General features: G+C 39.0%; 2 protein-coding genes across 7 annotated transcripts in view; one reads left to right on the top strand and one right to left on the bottom strand.

Moving 5' to 3' along the window:
• Positions 1-176: 176 nt before the first annotated feature.
• comp (cartilage oligomeric matrix protein) lies at positions 177-18,703 on the top strand. The gene is made up of 19 exons (XM_065241845.2): positions 177-268; positions 2,826-2,899; positions 6,305-6,356; positions 6,446-6,594; positions 6,751-6,888; positions 6,967-7,041; positions 7,516-7,668; positions 7,756-7,860; positions 7,942-8,049; positions 8,475-8,634; positions 9,224-9,342; positions 9,420-9,472; positions 9,548-9,741; positions 10,504-10,682; positions 10,760-10,808; positions 10,888-11,084; positions 11,332-11,504; positions 11,595-11,734; positions 14,528-18,703. The coding sequence occupies exons 1-19, from the start codon at positions 193-195 to the stop codon at positions 14,581-14,583; spliced, it is 2,250 nt and encodes a 749-aa protein (XP_065097917.1). The 5' UTR covers positions 177-192; the 3' UTR covers positions 14,584-18,703.
• crtc1b (CREB regulated transcription coactivator 1b) overlaps positions 15,020-23,755 on the bottom strand; it is a 23,900-nt gene continuing 15,164 nt past the window's right edge. For 5 of the 6 annotated variants that reach the window (XM_065241851.1, XM_065241852.1, XM_065241853.1 and 2 more), the window contains one exon: positions 15,020-20,088. In XM_065241851.1, coding sequence (XP_065097923.1) covers positions 19,877-20,088 — 212 coding nt within the window. In that variant the 3' untranslated portion in view covers positions 15,020-19,876. The remainder of the gene's footprint in view (positions 20,089-23,755) is intronic. The other variant, XM_065241857.1, reaches the window with a different exon arrangement.

The raw sequence follows: 23,755 nt of genomic DNA, 5'->3' as shown, positions 1-23,755 counted from the left end.
AATATTTTCTAATTATAGCAAACCCCAACTTAGTTGTGTGTTTGGTGTGTGCTTGGCTTTAATCTCAGTTTGGACTGCGGTGAAAGGTGTGATGTGTGAAGAGTCAGACTGCAGATGACGTCAGAGACGCTGTATAAAAGCAGCAGAGACTGAAGACACACACAGACACATTCAGATCCTCAGACATTAAACATGCTGTGGACTCTGTTGTTCAGCTGTGGTTTCTGCTTGCACACTCTTCTGGTTTCTGCTCAAGGATTATCCAGAGGTGAGTCCTTATGAGATGCATTCACTTTTATTATTCACACATTAAGAGTTTATACAACTTCAGCTTTTCCATAACTTGTTCCTGAAAATTAAGTCGCAATTAACTTTGAGCATAAGATGAGCATACATTCTTAAATTGTTGTGGTGTTATAACACATCATGTGAGGTCCCTTTTATTTATTTGAACATGAAATGACAAATAATGTGTTAAAATAACACATAACGTGTTAAGGATAACACAAAACAACGTGTTAAAATTAACACATCCTTTCTTAGAGTGCATTTATTTATATTACACACTTTACACATTTGAATATTGCAACACTGTAAAAAGTAAAAGTTTGGGATCAACTTAAAAAAATTACTTCAGTTGATACGTTTTTTTCACCTTAAATTTTATACTTAAAGTGAGAAAATTTGAGTTTATAATTTTTTTTACCAATTGAAGTGCAAGTTTTTTTTAAGTAGAGCAGCTTTCACTTTTTACAGTGTAATATTGTACATGCAAATTAGATTATGCTTTAGAAATTGTAACATGTTTTTCCAGGTCTAAAAATCACACATTAAAATAATTTACATTATTCCAAAATGTATAGCTTTATCTCTGGATTTAAAGCTAGGACATGCATATACTTACATTATAATTGATTTATACCACAGATCTGTTAAATGCTTTATTCTGATTGGTTGAGAAACGTTCCACAACTACACATTGTTTTTTGATAAATGCACACCTGACCAGTCTTAAAATAACCACCAGAGCAATGTCTGCACTGTAAAAAAATGCCTTAATTTTTTTGTTGAATCAACTCAGATTTACAAGTCATGTCAACTTAATATTATTTATCTTGATAAGAGATGAGTTGCTACAACTTTTTTCAGCTATATTTTATAAGTTATAACAACTCATCTGTAGTTATAACAACTCAGCTCTAGTCAAGATAAATAGTGGTAAGTTGAAATGACTTGTAAATCTGAGTTGATTCAACAAAAAATTAAGGCAGCAAACAATTTGTTACAGTGTTTGGTAACAGTTGTGTAAGCAGAATAATTGACTCATTTGAATTATTTGAAAATAATATATTTGATGATAATAATAATAAATAGAATCTGTTTGTGTCATGCCACATTACCACCTTGCGTGTGCATTATTTACGAATAATTTAATGGCCCGTCGTCAATTATTCCTTACATGGTACATTGTGTGCTGTGCTTCAAAATAAGTTATTATTCATTAAGTACTATGATGCTGTATTGCAATATTTTTGATCTTCTTACATTTTTTACCTTTTAATAGTCTGTAAAACCCTTTATAACTGTAAAGAACAGGAAGACTCTTCAGATGAAAATAGTTCGTCGATGGCATCGCAAAGCTAAATTTTTTAGAGCCTATAAGAACTATTATTGGTTCTCCAAAGAACCTTTAAATCAAAGCTTTCTTACCTTTAATAGTGCGTAGAATGTTTTTCACTACAAAGAAAATTTTGTAAAACAGAAAGTTTGTATTGATGTTAAAGGCGTATACTGCAAAACAGATTTCAAACTTCTATTTTCAGAGCAATTGCAGGATAAAGATCAACATTTTAGTGGCCCACCAGGCAAGATTAATAACTGATAAGTTGAATTTATGCCTGGTATGCGTATGGAAAACATTGATATCGCTAATGGATTGAGCACATTTCCTTTTCTGTTTATCCAAACCCCCTATAGGGAGAGAGAATTCTGACAGAAGCCCCATTAGCTTTATATTCTGGATTGTTCTTTTGCTTAAATGTACTACAATCATAAACAAAAAAAAAACCTTACCCAACATTAATTCAAAGGAAATAAAGAGTCTAGGGTCCATTTAAGTGTTGCTGATCCAGTGGTCTGTGGTTTAAAAAAAACAAGCTCATAAATCACACCAGAAACAGTTTACCCCCTCTGCTGTCATAAAAGCATGTGTACCCAAGAGATGAAGCTGAATGAAAGATTATATCTTGATGTTGTTTTCATGTTTAAATACAGGAATTAAGTATTAGTTGTGGTTGGTCTGGGCGGAACATCATGCACAATCATTCAGTATTTATAATGAACTCAGACTTCATAAATATAAATAAAGTGCCTGTTGCATGACTCTAACACAGATCACAAATGTCAGGTGTTGAAAATGATCCAGAAGAACTGCTGGGAAAAACATTATAGTTTGAGCTGAGCTATACACATTAATAATGGAATTTCCCTGTTGTTCTTGCTTATGTATTTTACTATTGATGCACTCTTAAAGGGATAGTTCACCCAAAAAAGATAAATCTGTCATGTTAAGCCTCTTATTTTTTGTGAAACAGAGAGGTTTAGTAGAATCTCCAGTTTGCTTATTTTCATACAATAAAAGTATAAGCATGCTTCCATAGTCATTGTATGAAAAAAACACATTTCAGAGATCTGCTGTTCACAGTTCTTATTTACCAAATGATAAATGATGGCAACATTAATATTTGTTTGGTAAGATATATGTGCTTTACATATAGATCAAGATTACAAAATCCTCCTTTTAACTCAATTTTTCTTTACAACAGATGGGGAGATTATCAAACAGATTAAAAGCACAAACCAAGAGCTTTCTGAAATCAAAGAGTTACTAAAGCAACAGGTAATGCAACACACCAAATAATAACTGTTTTAAACATTTTCTGTGGGATTGAAACATTGAATAGCCCTCTCAGAAAGAAAGGTACAAAAGCTGTAAAAGTACCCTGCGACAGTACCCTACTACAGGGCCGTGCAGAGACAATTGGAGGGGCAGGTGCTCAAAAAATAAAAAGGGCACTTTGCTCGTTGACACGCAAGCACACAACTGAAACAAATAATAAAGTAATACAGAATAGAAAGATGATTTTAAGTCTAACGTTTTCCTTTATTTTCCTTGCAAATAGAGTGAGAGAGAAAAATCTATATAGACTGAGTTTTATATCTATATATTTATGCATTTGGCAGCAGCTTTTATCCAAAACGACTTACAGTGCATTTCATTTTGTGTTTGTGTGTGTCAACATATGCAGTTTTGAAATTATATGATATTATTGCATTGTGACATTAATTATTACGTTTACAGTCTTGTGTTTTTGTTGTCATATTTAAAATATAATTCTATTCTATTCTAATCCTGTTCGAAGTTTGTATACAAAGAGAGTAGCCTATAGTTTTGAATCGTGTTTTTGCACACTTTGATGCCTTGATGACACGGCAATAAAATAATGACATTCATCTCTCCTTTCATTCATTTCATGAAGCCTCTAGTACTTTCTTTATTTTCAGGTAAACTAAAACTGGTTGCAAAGTTGGAGAGTTTTTGACTGAGTTAATAATTTAGCACGAGTATTGCTATATTACCCAACATCAGCTCACATTGTCTTTTATCAAAGGCGAGTCCAGGAATCGTAAATTCAATATGATACAAAAATTAAACGAGTTTTTTTACCGTATTCATCGGATCTTGCTCCTCCAACAAACTCCGCGTGACAAGTGGATGACATTAGAACAGCGCGAGAGCGATTTGAAATCAAACTCCTCCGTATGATTTCCCGAATATTTCTCGCGGTACTTTGATGTCATGTGCGTTTCGGTTCTTGCATTGCTGCGTGAAGTTGAGCACACCTAAAAACTCGAGACAGCTACCTGTATGAACTCCCGGCAGAGAACGTCCCTGCCTTTGCCTCATCCATTGTTTTTATATGGGAAGAATGTTTTATTTTCAGCGTGAGAAATGCAAGGTGTGGCGTCACTGGCGTGTAAACTGGCTGAAATGCGTGTGTCTCCCGCCGAATGCGTGAGACTTGAGAGCCCTGTTTGCATCTAACGTTGTAGAGATGTTAATACACACAGACAGCAATAAACAAAAGCTGTGCATGCTCTCCTCACATTGTTCTTGTAAAATAATAATAATATAACAAGCATATCGCTTCGGTTCAATGCCGGCTCGAGGGGGATCCTCCCTGTACTGCGCACCGTGTCGTGCACGTGTGGGCGCTGCTAGCGCTGTGAGCTAGCTAGTGATGATCGTCCCTAAAGAGATTGTCCAATGAAAGGTCAATACGTCATCATGTGACTAATTTTATTTGCGTCTAAATTATTTTTTATTAATTTTACTAATAGTTAGATTGGGCAGGCCTTCACAAAAGGGCATTTAATTACAAAAAAAGGCCTTGACAAAAAGGGCACTTTGGTCATCCAGGGGTAAAGGGGCAGGTGCTTGGGTCCGTTTAGGTACAGACATGCATACATTTGGTACCAATGTGTACCTTTTAGGTACTAACCTAAATTGTCACTGGGACGGTAACCTTTTAAACGTCCACTTAGGTACAGACATATATACATTTGGTACCAATGTGTACCTGTGAGGTACTAACATAAATTGTCAAAGGGACAGTAACCTTTTAAAAGGTCCATTTAGGTACAGACATGAATACATTTGGTACCAATGTGTACCTGTGAGGTACTAACATAAATTGTCAAAGGGACAGTAACCTTTTAAAAGGTCCATTTAGGTACAGACATGCATACATTTGTTACCAATGTGTACCTTTTAGGTACTAACATAAATTGCCACTGGGACAGTAACCTTTTAAACATCCACTTAGGTACAGACATGCATACTTTGGTACCAATGTGTACCTCTGAGGCACTAACATAAATTTTCAAAGGGACAGTAACCGTTTAAAAGGTCCATTTAGGTACAGACATGCATACATTTGGTTCCAATGTGTACCTTTTAGGTACTAACATAAATTGCCACTGGGACGGTAACCTTTTAAACGTCCACTTAGGTACAGACATGCATACTTTTGGTACCAATATGTACCTCTGAGGCACTAACATAAATTTTCAAAGGGACAGTAACCTTTTAAAATGTCCATTTAGGTACAGACATGCATTCATTTGGTACCAATATGTACCTGTGAGGTACTAACATCAATTGTCACTGGGACAGTAATGTATACATTTGGTACCAATATGTACCTTTTAGGTACTAACATAAATTGTCACTGGGACAGTAACCCTTTAAAAGGTCCATTTAGAGACAAACTCTCTTTAGGTACAAAGATATAGGCTACATTACCGCCCCAGTGACAGCTTTTGTACCTTTTTTTAACCATATTTCCATTGTACATGTTAAAAATTAAAACATTAATGCCTAAAAACATGATATTAGTCCAACTACTATTAAAATTTGTTTTAAATGTTACAAATGGCTGACAACAGGCCTGATTTCACAGACATCGCTTAGCGTAACACAGTCTCACCCCATCGACACTTGACCATTCGTCATATGTTGACACGAAGGGTATACCTTTCGCGTCATTTTTTGACGAACTGGGGACTTCAATACTATTACGTCCGTTGCATTCTCTTTCCTATTTTCTTACCATTTTCGCGTCGGTTTAGGGTTAGATTACGCAAAATTAAACAGTCTACGCGAAATTAAACAGTTGTCACCTGGCGTTGGGGTTAGAGTTAGGTACGCGAAATGAAACAGTTGTCACCTGGCGTTGGGGTTAGAGTTAGGTTTGGGTAGGGATGTCATTATGTAAATCTAACCCTAAACCGACGCGGAAATGGTAAGAAAATAGGAAAGAGAATGCAACGGACGTAATAGTATTGAAGTCCCCAGTTCGTCAAAAAATGACGCGAAAGGTATACCCTTCGCGTCAACATATGACGAATGGTCAAGTGTCGTCAAATATTGACGACATGGGGTGAGACTGGGTTGCTTAGCTAGGCTTTAGTTAATTTAGATGTCTTTTATAAAAATTCCTTAGAAAAATATGTTACTGGTGTGTATCTTGAGAGAAATCAATGGCACTGGTATATTTTAACATCAGTCAGTGCAAGTTATATTCAGTTGAGACAGCTCAAACATAGGTTTTAGTTTAGGACTGGCCTTAAGCCATGTCTGTGAAATTTAAGGTTGAAATATTTTTGGCAAGCATAGAGAGGCAAACTCTTTTATCATTTTATATTCTTTAAAAACTATTAAACTCTAATTCTTTCTATATAGATACAAGAAATAGTTTTCCTGAAGAACACTGTCATGGAGTGTGAAGCCTGTGGTGAGGAATTCTAAGCTTACCATCATATCATATTCACAAAGAAGAGTTTATCATCTTTTTTGGACATTTTTTGTCGTGTTCCCCTGCAGGCATGCGGCCGGTAGAACCACAGAATGCATGCAATCCCAACCCCTGTCACCCTGGTGTTGAATGCATCATAACACCCGGTGGATTTAGGTGCGGCACGTGTCCAGATGGCATGACTGGAACTGGATCTAAATGTACAGATGTTGATGAGGTGAGACGGCTGCACACACGTCATTAGCAGTTTATATAGCGGTTATATGGGATTTGAACTGTTGGAAATTAAATTCAACATTACACATATGCCTTCTTAGTAAACACTATTTCAAATTTGTAACATCTGTTTCTATGGTTGATTTGTTGTGTGTAGTGTGCTGTAACACCGTGTCACATGGGTGTGAGATGCATAAACACATCGCCTGGTTTCCGCTGTGGCCCATGTCCTGCTGGGTACATGGGACCCCAGGTACAGGGCGTAGGGCTCGCCTATGCATCTGCCAACAAACAGGTATTGTTTTTGTATGCAAATCTTTTAATACCTACAGAGAATTAATAAAATTGTTAAAATGGAAACTCATATGTGCAGGTCTGCTCTGACATTAATGAGTGTGAGAACTCAAATGGAGGTTGTGTGGAGAACTCCAACTGCATCAACACACCCGTGAGTAATGCCTTATGGTATAAACAGTATTGTGGAAAAGTCTTAGGCCACCACCACCAGCTTTTGTTTTTTTTGGTGTAATGGTCACCTGCTGCGTCCGAAACTGCCTACTTCCTTATTATATAGTTGGCAAAAAGCAGTAGACGAGGCTAGCAGTATGTCTGAATTCATAGTATTCGAAGTTGTATATAGGCAAAAAGTACCTAGATGACCTACTACTTCCGGCAAGATCCCGAAGTGATCCCCAGGAGAGGAGAAGAAGAAGACGGAGGGGCATTGTTTTATTAAAAAATGCCTGAAATTCAGTACCTACTGTCACAATATGCGATTTCAGATGCAGTCCAAGACTTTTGCACTATATTCTTCTTATACATGCTCATATATACATATACATAGAACAGATAAATGGACTGACAAACAGACAGATATAATCATACAAATTCTACCATGTAAAACAATGTTTGTTTACATCAGGGCTCTTTCCGCTGTGGCCGCTGTAAACCTGGTTTTATTGGGGATCAGGTAAGTGGCTGTAAACCAGAGCGTGCCTGTGGCAACGGACAGGCAAACCCCTGCCACGCCAGCGCAGAATGCGTCGTTCACCGTGATGGACAGATCGAATGTGTGGTAGGTCGATAAGAATCAGGTTATGTACACATGCAAACTGTTACAGTGTATGGGTTTGACTGATACAGCCGAGCTGCTCTGTTTTAGTGTGGAGTTGGATGGGCTGGGAATGGATACTTGTGTGGAGCAGACACTGATATCGATGGCTTTCCCGATGAAAAGTTAAATTGTGCAGAGAGAAACTGTGCAAAGGTGAAAAGAAATCATAATCAACAAAAATGTTACAAACATCATATTACAAACCTTAATGACGTTTAAAAAATGGTTTTGTAGGACAACTGTCTCACCGTTCCAAACTCGGGTCAAGAGGACGCAGACAGAGACAACATTGGTGATGCATGTGATGATGATGCAGATGGAGATGGGATCCTGAACATAGAGGTCTGCACAATCTGTTCATTTATTAAATTGTTACTAAATTTTGGTGAAAAAAAAAATGTAAAAATATGAACAATCCCAGGAAGCAATAGCCATCATTTCACTATCTAGGTTAACTATATATAGTCCAGCTATGAGTAACCCACTTCTAGCCAAAATAAACTTGAATTTGGTAACACTTCGTTTTTGCCGAAACAGGTGTTTGATTTAATTTATTTGTTCATTCACTTGTTTTTGGACTATGGTTAGACGTTTATAAAATTTTATAGTTTATAAAAATTTATCTGACAGCCCAAACTTTTCCTTGTTTTAGCCTAGCCATCTGGGCTGGGTTTGGATGCTATTATACGTCTTCAAACACAAGGCTGCTTGCTGGAATACATGAAATCTGTGTTCACCACTTCACATACTGTTGTCTTCTCTGATAGGACAACTGTGTCCTCGTCCCCAATGTGAATCAAAAGAATATTGACCAGGATGATTACGGAGATGCTTGTGATAACTGCCGTCTGGTCAAAAACAACGACCAGAAGGACACAGATGGTGATGGGGATGGTGATGAATGTGATGATGATATTGATGGGGATGGTAAGATTTTAATATTCCTCTAATGCAGGGGTGTCCAATCGTTTCTCAATGTCAATGAAGGATTCTCGGAAGCCAGAATTTCGAGGATGCTACGTCATCGACATCCGTCGAAGGACTGTTCCAATGTCGAGGATCCTCGGAATTTCAGCCAAAGACTGAGTCCTTCGTTCGAGACATATCCCATATACAGGAAAGGATGCATATGTGTATCCTTTGTGCTCTTCGCGTGCTGAAATCACCTACAATCCTATGCGCGCAGCACCGAAAGCACACCTTTCATTGACGCAATGACGTGCACTGGCTAGCCTGTTCCATTTAACGTGTTCTCCGAATGCTTAAGAGGAGCCTCGCCTAGCCTCTGAAGGAAGTGAATTGTAAGGACTAGTCTTGCCAAGGAAGTATCCTTGACATTGAGAAACGGCCAAGGTCTTACCAGGCAGACTAGATACTTTGAGGCAGGTGTGTTGAGGGAAGTTTTGGCTAAACTCTGCAGGACACCGGCCCTCCAGGATCGACTTGGACACCCCTGCTCTAATGGATATTATTATGTGTTTTGCACTGATTCAGAGAACTTGGGTTTGCTTTCCAGGAATCAAAAATGATAAGGACAACTGCAAAAAGGTACCAAACCGTGACCAGAAAGATCGAGATGGTGATAACGTTGGTGATGCTTGCGACAGTTGTCCTTACATCCGCAACCCTGATCAGGTCAGAATAACACCCTACACTCTTTAAATGAAGTTCTCCTACTACATGCATTATAATAATTGTTCTCTGGGTCACAGATGGATGTGGACAATGATTTGATCGGCGATCCTTGTGACACCAACAAAGACAGGTACTTATCACAAATCTTTAGCTGATGATTGTCACATTCCTGTTCTGTTCCTGATCTCCGGGTTTCTGTCCTTAGTGATGGAGATGGTCATCAGGATTCTCGAGACAACTGTCCAGCGGTTATCAACAGTTCCCAGCTGGACACAGACAAGGACGGTATTGGGGATGAATGTGATGAGGATGACGACAACGATGGCATTCCTGACCTTCTTCCACCTGGGCCAGACAACTGCCGTCTAGTCCCAAACCCTCTACAGGAGGACTTTGATGGTCAGGATTTTATGCTTAGAAACCTTTCTTAACACAAACAGATGACACTGTTGTTGACCAGCATGTGAGGTGTTTTAACAACCCATCCTCACCCCATTTCGTCAATATTTGACGACACTTGACCATTCGTCATATGTTGACGTGAAGGGTATACCTTTCGCGTCATTTTTTGACGAACTGGGGACTTCAATACTATTACGTCCGTTGCATTCTCTTTCCTATTTTATTACCATTTGCGCGTCGGTTTAGGGTTAGATTTACATAATGACATCCCTACCCAAACCTAACTCTAACCCCAACGCCAGGTGACAACTGTTTCTAACCCCAACGCCAGGTGACAACTGTTTAATTTCGCGTACACTGTTTAATTTCGCGTACACTGTTTAATTTCGCGTAATCTAACCCTAAACCGACGCGCAAATGGTAATAAAATAGGAAAGAGAATGCAACGGACGTAATAGTATTGAAGTCCCCAGTTCGTCAAAAAATGACGCGAAAGGTATACCCTTCACGTCAACATATGACGAATGGTCAAGTGTCGTCAAATATTGACGAAATGGGGTGAGGATGTGTTGGTTTTAAAGGTTGATCTCGAACATAAGATGCTGTTATGCTGATGTCTCAGTTATTCATTGCATCAACTATTTTAACCAACAACAATTTCCTGGTGAAGATGGACTTATATACCAACTTTGATCTTTAGCATTGTCATCTGTCTAATCCCAATTGTCTGGGTAATTTTTTTTACTATTCATTTGGCAGGTGATGGAATTGGCAATGTTTGTGAAAACGATTTTGACAATGACACATACAGCGATGTCATTGACGTTTGCCCTGAGAATGCCGAGGTCACTCTCACTGACTTTAGAACTTATCAGACTGTGGTTCTGGATCCAGAAGGCGATGCACAGATTGATCCAAACTGGGTTGTGCTCAATCAGGTCAGCCTCCTTAAACAGTATGTTTGATTTTCCTCAAAGTTTACATAACCTGAAGCAATATGTATCATTTTCAACAGGGAAGAGAGATTGTTCAGACCATGAACAGTGACCCTGGGCTGGCTGTGGGTAAGATACTATGTCACAGGTAAACATTGTGCTAACCAAAGAAGGTTTCGAGCTCATTGCTTTCTTGATATTTTGAAAGGCTACACCGCATTCAATGGCGTGGACTTTGAAGGGACGTTTCATGTGAATACTGAGACAGATGATGACTATGCAGGCTTCATCTTTGGCTATCAGGACAGCTCTAGTTTCTATGTGGTGATGTGGAAGCAGGTGGAGCAGATCTATTGGCAAGCCAATCCTTTCCGGGCCGTGGCTGAGCCTGGAATCCAGCTGAAGGTATGATCTGCTTTTATTTATTGCTCCCTTAAATCCCACTTAAGCTTTGGAAAATGGTAGCCGGTTTCTAGTTGGTCCAGACTGGTCATTATCTGAGATGCATCAATAAACCATGCAGCTATTAGTTGGCTGTACTATCCAATATGTGTTTAAACAGGTTCTTTCTACAATGTCCCAAAAGACAAATACCGGCTTATGCTGTTCTTTAGCAGGTAATGCAATGTCAGTGTGTTTACTTTGTTGGTAGGCCGTAAAATCTAATACGGGTCCCGGAGAGAACCTCCGCAACTCACTCTGGCACACAGGAGACTCAACCGACCAGGTGAAACTTTTGTGGAAAGATGCCAGAAATGTTGGCTGGAAGGATAAGACCTCCTACCGTTGGTTTCTGCAGCACAGACCCCAGGAAGGCTATATAAGGTATAACCAAAATGACATTGTTGCATCCACAAATTATCCTTTTGTTCCTTAGCAGAGTATTGTGAAGTAAGTGCTCTCTGTGTCATGCAGAGTTCGGTTCTATGAAGGCACACAGATGGTGGCAGACACAGGAATTATCATTGACACAACCATGAGAGGTGGTAGGCTGGGAGTTTTCTGCTTCTCACAGGAGAACATCATCTGGGCCAACCTGCGCTACAGATGCAATGGTCAGTTCTTCTGATGAATCAACCAATACCATATACTATGCATGATTTATTTTATAGCAAATATCTAAGGTTAATCCTGTTAATTTTGACTATAAATATTCTTTATACAATTCAATCCATGGTTACATTCAAAGGTCTACTTTTTATTACTCCAGTTGCTTCTTGGTGATCCAGGGTACAGCTATAGTTGTAAGTTGGCACAAGGATTAGCATCTGACTGGAGCTGGGACAACAGACCTCAGAGAAAAGACAGAGAGACAGGCTTAAAGCAGTATAACAGTTGACACTGTGTGTCTGCCTCCCGGACAAAGCTGGAAAACCATTCCAAAGTTTGGGTGCTAGATAGAAAAATGAACCCGCTTGATTTTGGTATTCTAGGTTTTATCATCTGGCCAGACTTTTGTGATTGTGGTGAATTTGAAGGACCATAATGTAATATAAGCTTGCCCAGGTATTGCAGAGCTGAATCATTCAGGTCATTAGCAAGATTTTAAAGTTAATAGAGTGTTTAATAGGTAACTAATCCAGGTTGACAGAACTGGGCTAATAAGGTTGTACTTTTTGTTCTTGTGAGATCTTTGGTTGCTGCATTTTGGACGGGCTGAAGTGTCAGTATTAAACCTGCAGGACAGCCACCCATTAGGGAATTGCAATGATCTAGTCTAGATGTCATGAAAGCATTCATTAACTTTTCAGTATTTGACCTAGAGAGCATATGTTGTGGTTTTGATATATTTTAAGATAGTAGCTTTCAAATGATAAACTGCTGTCAAAAGTGACACCTAAATTCCTATCTGACTACAAGGAATGTATCAGTGGGGAACCTTCAGGGCCTTCTACGCCTTCAGAGAAGGCCTAAAGAAATTAATAAAAAGATTTTTTATTATAATAATACAAATAAATAATATTCAATAAAAATATGTTTTTACATTTTTACATTTCTATTTAATTCAATTTAATACAATACATGTAATATATTTTCTCTCATCTATGTTCTAACGTTAAGCTTACTGTCAGGTTCATGTCATGAAAACATCTAATCCAATCAGAATCGTCTGTCTCTATTAAGGCCCGGTTATCTGGCTCATTCATTGGTTAGGACTTCATGAATCCCAGGGAAGGCCAAGTATGTGTTTTGGTGTGGAGAGTGACGGGCAAATCGACCAATCACGTTTTGATTTCAAGTGGGCGGGCAAAAAAACAAAACATTGTAGACCTTCATGAAGTCCTAATCATGCAACAAACTGGATGCGAGCTGCCGTAAAACACCAAAGACGAAGATCATAGACCGTTAATATTAATACAGTCTAATGGCCCGAATCTCTGCGGTGAGAGTGGTTGAGGTAAATGGCGGAAAACGTGATTGATAGGGCTGAGGTAAAAACGAAATTACTTAAGCGCGTACTCGTGAAGAGCACAGATGGGAGAAGCGCGTGCAGAGGAGCCTGTGCATATGACGCGAACACGAGAAAAATAATGGGTTTAATTATACTTTTACTTCCTGACAGTTTCACTTGTTACGTGAGGATAGTAATGACTGACAGACGACGCCGAATTACATACAATATAATTTCCTAACTAAATCTGAGAGAATGCGAAAACATTCAAATATTTTTTACCTCGCTATACCCGATGGGCAGGGCGGAGATACATTTTGGTAGCCCGACAAGAATTCCCAATAGCCCCGGGACCTCGGGGCTCGGGCTAGAGATTTTGCGAGCCCTAGATATATTATAACAACAGTTATAAGCCACAAGGAGGTGCACTGAGAACGCAGGGTGCTATTTACCCTTATGAAAAAGATTAACAAGGTATCCTACAGCTAAATATATATTTCCAAAAAATAAAAAATAAATTAAAGAACATAATTTAAGCTTGTTAAATGCAAATTTACAGAGCCCCTGTCATTACAGAGCAGCAGAGTCTGTATTTGTGTTTATCAGTTAGATTAAAGTAATTTTAAACTTTAAAACTGCATTTAAAGGCAGACAATGCCCATTCTGTAATTTAACTTTGCGTGCTCAGAATTTTTACACGTTCACTGTATGATTTAACGAAATATGAATAGTCTAGTATTATGGATGGAGAGGCATTTGCACTTCATTGCATATTTTGAAGGCCCAGCTGAAGTACCCACGGTTCGCCACTGGAATGTATATAACATCCATTAATAGTTAGACAGTGTTCTAGATTGTTACTTGGTACTTATTCTTAAAAATATTAAGATTTCCATTTTATATGATTTCAGTAGTAGGAAGTTGCTAGTTGTCTTGTTGTTGATATCAGCATTCTTTAATTTTGCTGAGTTGTTGTGTTTCGTCAGGCCTTGAAGAAATATACAGCTCAGTATCATCAACATACCAGTGAAAACTAACTCTACGCATCTTGATTTTAGCTCCAAGAGATAGAATGCACAGAATTAAAAGCAGAGGTCCAAACACTGAGCCCTGTGGCACTCCGTACTGTACTCATGATCAGTTTGACACCTCTTTACAGCTACAAATTAGATTTGGTCAGATAAATACAATCTAAACCATACCAACGCATTGCCGCTATTTCCAGCATAATTTTCAATCGTATTCAGGAGAATGCTGTGGTCAATGGTATCAACTCAGTTCACTCAGTCAGAATCAGATTATAAAAGTAAAATTGGCTGCCAACAGCATTTCATGTGAACATTAACAAAAGTTCTTCAACATAAGTCTGGTCTGGGTCATTGCTGACTACAAGCAATGTTCAATGAACAATATTCAATTAATATAAATTCAGTTTCCTGTTGTTTTTGTTTTACAGATACCATTCCTGAGGACTTTGAAGCATTCCGATCCCAGCAAATCCAGCTTTTTTAAACTCAGACTCAACAATTTTATAGTTATATAAACTTTTTTATACCAGATGAATGAAAAGTTGTATATTTCTGTTATTTTTATCATTACATTTTTTCAGCCTTTTTTATAATCTGATTGAAGTGTCATTCCAAGAGTGCTTACATTTACCTAGATTTACTGGGACTTTACTGTTTGTAGCACTGACCCTGGCTTCTTTGGCTTTCTTTTTTTGACTTCTATTTTCATTGGCAGACAAAAAATATCAGAACAAACTAAGTTTGTGTATCATTAACTGTTAAACGTAACAAACTCGCATAGTTGCTCTGAATATCAGCACGGTTGTGATTACCCTTCGGCTTCATACATTTCACTGCCGTGCTTATAATCAGAACAACACTGTCGCTAATGTGATCAGATTTTTGTCTTTCCTGTTTCCCCAAACAGACTCACAAACACCCTAATTTAAATATATTTATGTATTTTAAAAACACGTACAGAAATACAGGTTACAAAATATAAATGATATAACAAGAAGGCTCTGATATATGCAGCTGAGACATCATGCACATCCATATTTAGCATATTTTTCTGAAGAAAGAAAAAGGACCAGCAAAACAACAAAGACGAAATCAGCTCCTTCTACAATACGTTACCACAGAAGAGACACAGAAAGAGATGACCACATCAGCACAGCGACTACAAAACGGGGTATCTTTATAGAACCAACCCAATAAAAGCTCTAGACGACCACAAATGATATGTCCTAATATACCATTAATTCCAATAAAGAGCGAGCATTGCTTGTGCTCTCCACATAAAAATCGTACGTGTATTCTGTATTCTAACGCTTTCACAAAACGTTTATTTTCACATCCTCTTTTAATGCTTATTAAACCTGCTTTAAGTGAAATGAAGGTTGACAAAATAAATAAAATATATATATTCTTTACAGAAAGAAATCGATGTAGATGGCACTTAGTTTACGCTTACACTATACGTTATGGGGAATGGCTGTTATTTTTCTCAGCTATGCCCTATGGGTCACTATCATTATGTTTATTAAGAAATACATCCCAGCTAAACATCTACATCCTTATTAGTCTTAATGGTGAGGGGTGAGGACATGGTAACCATGGTAACTAACTGCTCAACAGTTCTATTAAGGCTTAAAGGGAAAGTTACGCTAAAGGGGTTTGCTTTAACAAAAATTATTTGGACATGAATTAACAATTCCAACATACACATAAGTGCCGTATTAAAACCGTACCAGTAAAACGTCCCAACCAGTTTGGCTGCATGCTGCTATGTTAGCAAGATGCTAAGCATCGAAAACAGAGTATTTGACGAAGAAACACATGCGATCTGCCCGCATCTCCTAATGTTTAACATGGTAAAGCAACAAACAGACTGAGCCCTTTTTTCAGTTTGCATTGGGAAGTCGCACATACACTTCCAAAATAGTTTTCCCTCTGAATTTTCAGTGCAATGCAGAGAACAGTTCACAAAGGATACCTTCACAATACATCGGGGCAAAATGCATGTACAGCGTTGAACAGTCTGCATTCTCAGAAGGTTAAACAGTCAAAGTTTCATGAGCAAAGCTAAGGCTGAAGCTCTGAAGAGCGACAGCCAGAAGAATATTTTTTTTGAAGAGATGCACATACGTCAATTTGAAAGCTGCCGTATCTTGGAGATTTCTGATAGAATTTCAGATGGAAATTTGAGATGTAAGCAGAAAAATGACCCAACTGAAGATATTAAACATGCTACAATTGTGATAAACAGAAAAAAATGCTACCATGACCAAAAAAACCAACAAATCAGATCCAAAATAAACAGTAGTGCTTTGGTCAAGCAAGCAGGTCATTTGGTGTAATGCGCTCATCATAACATGGAGCCCCATAAATACATTCTTGTTCTAAACATGATCAGAGACGCGGATATCAGAAAGAAAACCGTAAAATGACACCACTAGCATTAAATAATACATGCACCATGTCTTGGGGGTCTATATTGTTTCATCTGCATTAAAACTTTTTACTGGAATCAGCCAAGCTAATGAAGACCTCATACCAAAAAGCTAACAAAGACCTTGTTCCAAAGGTTTTTTCTCATTTTGACATGCAGTCATGATATTCCAGCGATATGCTTTATGTACACTATATTCAAGATGAATGGTTGAGAAACACGTAAAACAACTGAAGAAAGACTATAAGACTATGAAATATAAAGTGAGTTTTGTTGTGTCTAGTTACAGTATATCCACAATCTGACCAGTGCCTAATGTCTTGGCCCAAACTTTGTACACAAATCGTATTCAACGAAATTTTGTTGGTTGGCTAATGCCTTCAGTTTGCATAGATTCACAAATTTGACTTTGCAATTTTTTGCAGCAATTTTTTTGAAGAACCCAGGTTAACCTTTATGACCCCAAATCTATCCAAATAAACCTAATCAAAATTACAAAAATTTGATAAAGTAACATTGCGATTAGTTTTAGAAAAGGGCTTAACATTGCCTGGCTACTCATCTATAGTGGCACCATTTCTTAAAGATACACTTTAGTACAGTACAGTCAGGTTCATAATCTGAGACCACCTCAAATTCTTTTTTATTTTAATAAAAAAAATGTTGTTAAACAGTATACAAATTTAAATCAGGAGTTTATTGAAAAATTGACATTTGATATGTCACCCTTTAATGACAGCAAAGGGATAGTTTGCCTAAAAATCTTTTTGATAATTCTGTCATCATTTACTTACACTGCAAAAAATTACTTTCTTACTTAGTATTTTTGTCTTGTTTTTAGTAGAAATATCTAAAAATTCTTAAATAAAGATGTATTTTCTTAATGAGCAAAATGACCTAAGAAAATAAGTCTAGTTTTTAAACCAAAATAAACAATGTTAGTGAATTTGCTTGTTTTAAGCACAAAATCACTTACATTTTAAATTTTTTGTCTAAAAACTTTGGTCATTTTGTTCGTCAAGAAAAAGCATCTTAATTTAAGAATTTTTATATATTTCTACTGAAAAAAGACAAAAATACTAAAAAAGTTTTCTCACATACTTAGTATTTTTGTCTGTTTTTCAGTACAAATATTTAAAAAAGAATAATAATATTTCTTGATAAGCAAAATTACATAAGAAAATATGTTTAGCTTTTAGACAAAATCATAAAATTTAAAGAACAGTGTGTAGGATTGTGGCCAAAACTGGCATTGCAATCACAAAACTTGTGGCTAAAACTTGTACTGCAATCACACAACTAGTGGTCAATACACAAAATGACAACATAAACATCAGTTGAGGGCTGCAACTCCATTTTTTAAATGACAATATCCTGGCCAGACCACTGTTGTGAGTGATATAAGTATTTGAAATGAAAATGATTTCTTAATGTCTAGTGACATATCAGGGCCATTTTATGATTAATGATTAATACATTTCTTACATACTGTTCCTTTAAGTAAATTTGTGCTTAAAATTTTTTAAGAAAAAATCTGCCAACCTTTTTCTTAAATACGTTAAAAAAATTCAATCAAAATTTTCTTACCCCATTGGCAGATTGTTTTTGTTTGTTTTAAGCACAAATTCACTTAAATTTGATATTTGTTTGCCTAAAAACTAGACTTATTTTCTTAGGTCATTTTTTTCATCAAGAAAATAAATCGATATAGATATTTGTACTGAAAACAAGACAAAAATACTTAGTAAGAAAGTAATTTTCTGCAGTGCACCCTCTAGTTGACCAAACCTGCAATTTTTTAAACACAAAGGAAGATATTTTGAAAAATATTTGTAATCAAGCTGTTTTGGAGCACCATTGACTTTTTATAGTACAGTAGAAAACGTACTATAGAAGTAAAAAAACATAAAAAAATAAATAAAATTGGGGTGAACTATCCCTTTAAGCTGGCATAGACTCCACAAGTTTGTGATAAACCTGATAATGATTATCTCATACTGTTCCATAAATCATCTTGTGTGCTTCAATGGAAGGAAGGAAATCGGACCTTTTGTTACATTGGTCATTCATTTTCATGTGATCTCAGACTTTTGCACCAGACTGTACACCACAATGCTGAATTACAAATGAGTGATTCCTTAATACCTTTCGTACAGCACACACAAAAAATAAAATATAATTTGATCAATGTGCAGCAGGGCTCGAACATACCCTTAAAAAATAACAAACACAAAACTTCCCATAACAGCACAGAGAATAAGGAGCATTACTCACCCCAAGCCATTAGATTGACATTATCTTTACAACAGAACCTCAAGTTGACGTTTTTTGTGGCAGTACAAATACAAACCATACAGAATACCGAACAAAATGGCATAGTCAAAACAAGAATACCACAGCCGAACTAGAAACAGACACGAGAGAAAATCGTTTCTGAGACGTTAGAAAACACATTGACGGTTAAAAACAGCATTTTGTTTTTATATAAGGCAAAATCAGGTCCTCTCACAGTGAAGTGTTTAGCAGGTTACTGCAGCAGCTCTTGGGTCACATTTACCGACCACCTGTGAAGCGAACAATACAGCGATAACATCGAACAAAACATATGCATAAGATACAAGATGTCCCACGTACACAAAACCTCCAGAGTCTGCTGTCCTTCTGTAAGGAATCACTGGAGAATATTGGAATATACAAACAAGAATAATAACAGATCGTCATGTTTGAATGTTATAAAATGCTAGCAAAATGAAATATTATGGAAGCCATTTTGTTAAAGCAATTTTTAACTCTTCCACTACATGTTGAGCAACCTCCCTTAAACCCTTGAAACACAATCTGGGGGAGTAGTGCTCCTTAACATTACATAAACATGAATAAAAAGTATTATAATTAATACAAAATATGAATAAATATGTTGACTTAACACATACACAGATCATTATTAAAGGACATATGGCATAATTATGTAAACATTAAAAACAGATATTTTGGCATTTCAATGAAAACAAACAAATAAAACGATACTTAAATGTTATGACCCATCAAATAAAAGCTATATTCCTCCAGAGTCAAAACAATAAACAAACAAACACTAGACAACAAAATGCAAAACGATGACTACAAAAAGAAAGTGGATGGTGGACAGTATTGCGCATTGGAAACTATCCAGTGTGGATACAGCAATTCCACCTCCACTCACCCCCCAAACCCCCACCATCAGCCTCCGGTCACGAGCGGTTCGCCAGCATGCCGTCATGTGGGTGGTTGGGGGGATGGCCACTGACCAGATGGTGAACAGAGAGGCCATGCAGCTGAATGTCTTGCTAAAATCGCATTCACAGATTCACAGTCGATCCATGCGGAACGTGTCCTCAGTGGCCGGGTCGGCGAGAACCATGTCTGGGTCGTTGAGCATATGCAGTCCGTCCAGAGTAAGGGGGTCTATCTTCAACTCATCCAATGGGAACTGAGAGTCTGCGTCAAAGCTGACATCGCCAACGCTGGCCAATGAGCTGCTGAGCTCCTTGGAGAGACTTGGCGGAGACTCTCCCGTCACTAAAGTGAAACACAGCAATTTGTGCGAGTTAGACTTGATACAGCAACTACTAAATGGGATGGCATTTACATGAATGCATTTGGATAAACACTTTTATCCAAAGCCCCTTTAAGTGCATTTCTTATACATATACATACAGTGAGGAAAATAAGTATTTTAACACCCTGCTATTTTGCAAGTTCTCCCACTTAGAAATCATGGAGGGGTCTGAAATTGTCATCGTAGGTGCATGTCCACTGTTAGAGACATAATCTAAAAAAAATCCAGAAATCACAATGTATGGTTTTTTTTACTATTTATTTGTATGATACAGCTGCAAATAAGTATTTGAACACCTGAGAAAATTGTCACCAGGTGACGATCTGTAAGGGCGGAACCAAAAGTGTGGAAGACGGGTTCCGCCCGGACGACTAACTCCAAACACCGGAATTTCCGGGGTTTCCCCGAACACGAAATCAGGCCAAATTATACACAGGTGGGGGCGATTTACACAGCGATTTCTGATAGGTCGATCAGGAGAACAAGCAGAGTACAAAAAGGCATTTGAAGACATCAGAGGGGAGCTTGTTGGTGTACTTTGTCCACGCTGTGTTGCTGCTGTGTAGGGCCACCGTTTTGATGCACATCGATCCCTTGGGGAAGAAAGAGGCAGAAGGTGACTAGGTGAAGAGATTGGTGGACGGATTTACTTGTGAGTGTGCGAATTCAGAGTCAACGAGTGCAGTTAAACCCCAGATTGTGAGAACAAACAACGAGTGAGTAACCGCTGTTGTGTGTGGATGCAGTATTGACAAACGGCTGCTATTGTGTATTCGGAGTGTGTTAAAGGTACCTGGCCCCACTGTGAAGGGAAGCGTGGGTGAGCCGTGGGACTACCGAAGCACGAACAGGAACCACTCGGTTGGGGAAGCCGTCTGCTGTAGGTCGTCTGGCCCTGCGAACACAAGAAGTGTGGGTGAGCCAAACAGGTAGTAAAATAACACACATGGGTTGTGCTGATTTTTCCATTGTGTACTATACTATCTCTCCTGCGACAAGAGCGACGCCCAACCAGCCTCACTGATCGCTCGAGGCTAGGTGGTCCAGTCCCGAAATTCACGTGAGAGTGTGTCGAGTGCTGTGGGTAAGTGCAATTATCATTGGTGTCTACACAAAGCTTGCTGTGTGTGCTGTGCTTGTAGTGTCTAGAACTGCCCCAGCCTCGGACGACTCGTGAGGGAAGAAGAACACGTTGTGGCTCGTGCCCCGTGCGAAGAAGAAACCAAATCTTTCGGCCCCCTGCGTGTCAGTAATAACCGCATCACTTTGAAAGTAGGCAGTGGTGAAGTCCAGCGTTACGTCCAAGTGAGTAGCAACTAAGTGTACTGTACGGATTTTGGGTCGTGGCAATATTTGAATCTATCCCCCAGAAGTTTTTGGTGTGTGCGGAGCCTCATCGAGAGTTCGCCCCAGCTCGCGGCCCCCGGCTGTCCAAGCAAGGAGGGAGAGCTAGGGAAGCGTTCGGCTCCGTGGCACTCGACCCATCAGCCCCTACGACACCCCTGAGGCGTAAGCAGACGGGTGGAGGTATACGGTGCATGAACGTTGTTGCGAAAGCCCACTGTCCGAAGGAAACAAGAAGTTTAAACCTTGTGAGTAACCTATCTGTGTGATGTATTAACCTACCTATACTTACAGCAGCGCCCCGAGGAAAGAACGAACTGTGAGGAGAGAGTGAAATACCTAGTAACTTGTGAGTAACTTACCTGTGTGATGTGTTAATCTGTCTGTGCTTATAGCAAAGTCCTGAGGAGGAAACGAACTGTGGAATACCTATCTTTGCCCTAGCGTACTGCCTCGAAGCAAACGAGAAGTCCAAGCCTCGTGAGTAACTTACCTGTGTGATGTGTTAATCTGTCTGTGCTTATAGCAAAGTCCTGCGGAGGAAACGAACCGTGAAGAGAGAGTGAAATAGCACCGTCTCGAAGCAGACGAGAGGTCCAAGCCCCGTGAGTAACTTACCTTTGTGATGTGGTAATCTGTCTGTGCTTATAGCAAAGCCCCGAGGGAAGAACGAACTGTGAAGAGAGCGTGAAATACCTACCTTTGTCCTAGTGCACCGTCTCGAAGCAGACGAGAGGTCCAAGCCCTGTGAGTAACTTACCTGTGTTATGTGTTGATCCATCTGTGCCCACAGCAACGTCCTGCGGAAGGAACTAACTGTGTGGAAGGAGTAAATTACTTACCTTTGTCCTAGTACACCGTCCCGAAGAGAGTGAGGGGCCCCAACAAGGAAAACCTAAGGGTGTAGGAGATATGGAGGAAAAATCAGACTAGTCGCAATCCCGCGTTGAAAACAAGTCACTAACAGTGTTTTACCTGTTTTGCCTCCAGGAGGAAGCGGAGGGCGCCACGAATTCAAGGACCAAGTGGACAGGAGTCCGGGCCCCCGCTCCATGGTCTAAGCCGCCCTGGGGGGCGAGAAGAAGTGTTTTTAAAATGCCCTTTCTCCTTTTCCCATCCCCTTTCCTTATTTTTAATTATTTAAAGATATATTTTTAAACGTAGTATACTTGTCTGTCTGGTCATTGGAGTGGTCTTGGGAACCTCCTCGAGGTGGAAGTTAGAGAGGGGCGTGGCCTTTTAGTCAACTTGGGTCCGCCCCCGGCCGTGACAAAATCAATGGTAATATTTGGTACAGTAGCCTTTGTTTGAGGTCAAACGTTTCCTGTAGTTTTTCACCAGGTTTGCACTGCAGGAGGGATTTTGGTCCACTCCTCCACACAGATCTTCTCTAGATCAGTCAGGTGTCTGGCCTGTTGCTGAGAAACACAGAGTTTGAGCTCCCTCCAAAGATTCTCTATTGGGTTTAGGTCTGGAGACTGACTAGACAATGCCAAGAACCTTGATATGCTTCTTAGAGAGACACTCTTTGGTTATCCTGGCTGTGTGCTTCGGGTCATTGTCATGTTGGAAGACCCAGCCTCAACATCTTTAATGCTGTAACTGAGGGAAGGAGGTTGTTCCCCAAAATCTCGCAATACATGGCCCGGTCATCCTCTCCTTAATACAGTGCAGTCGCCCTGTCCCATGTGCAGAAAAACACCCCCAAAGCTTGATGCTACCACCCCCATGCTTCACAGTAGGGATGATGTCCTTGGGATGGTACTCATCTTTCTTCTTCCTTCAAACACGTTTAGTGGAATTATGACCAAAAAGTTCTATTTTGGTCTCATCGGACCACATGACTTTCTCCCATGACTCCTCTGGATCATCCAAATGGTCATTGGCAAACTTAAGACGGGCCTGGACATGTGCTGGTTTAAGCAGGGGAACCTTCCGTGCCATGCATGATTTCAAACCATGACGTCTTTGTGTATTACCAACAGTAACCTTGGAAACGGTGGTCCCAGCTCTTTTCAGGGAATTGACCAGCTCCTCCCGTGTAGTTCTGGGCTGATTTCTCACCTTTCTTAGGATCATTGAGACCCCACGAGGTGAGATCTTGCATGGAGCCCCAGTCTGAGGGAGATTGACAGACATGTTTAGCTTCTCCCATTTTTTTAATGATTGCTCCAACAGTGGACCTTTTTTCTCCAAGCTGCTTGCCAATTTCCCTGTAGCCCTTTCCAGACTTGTGGAGGTGTACAATTTTGTCTCTAGTGTCTTTGGACATCTCTTTGGTCT

This window comes from Paramisgurnus dabryanus, chromosome 14 (genome assembly GCF_030506205.2).
Source record: "Paramisgurnus dabryanus chromosome 14, PD_genome_1.1, whole genome shotgun sequence".
In the NCBI taxonomy this organism is placed as follows: domain Eukaryota; kingdom Metazoa; phylum Chordata; class Actinopteri; order Cypriniformes; family Cobitidae; genus Paramisgurnus; species Paramisgurnus dabryanus.
This window is presented reverse-complemented; position numbering and strand designations above follow the sequence as displayed.

Bases quoted from the DNA above. Each gene is read 5' to 3' on its own strand.
- comp (XM_065241845.2), top strand. From the start codon at position 193: ATGCTGTGGACTCTGTTGTTCAGCTGTGGTTTCTGCTTGCACACTCTT. The intron at 269-2,825 runs GTGAGTCCTTAT...TCTTTACAACAG, and splicing joins TGCTCAAGGATTATCCAGAG to ATGGGGAGATTATCAAACAG. The intron at 7,042-7,515 runs GTGAGTAATGCC...TGTTTACATCAG, and splicing joins CCAACTGCATCAACACACCC to GGCTCTTTCCGCTGTGGCCG.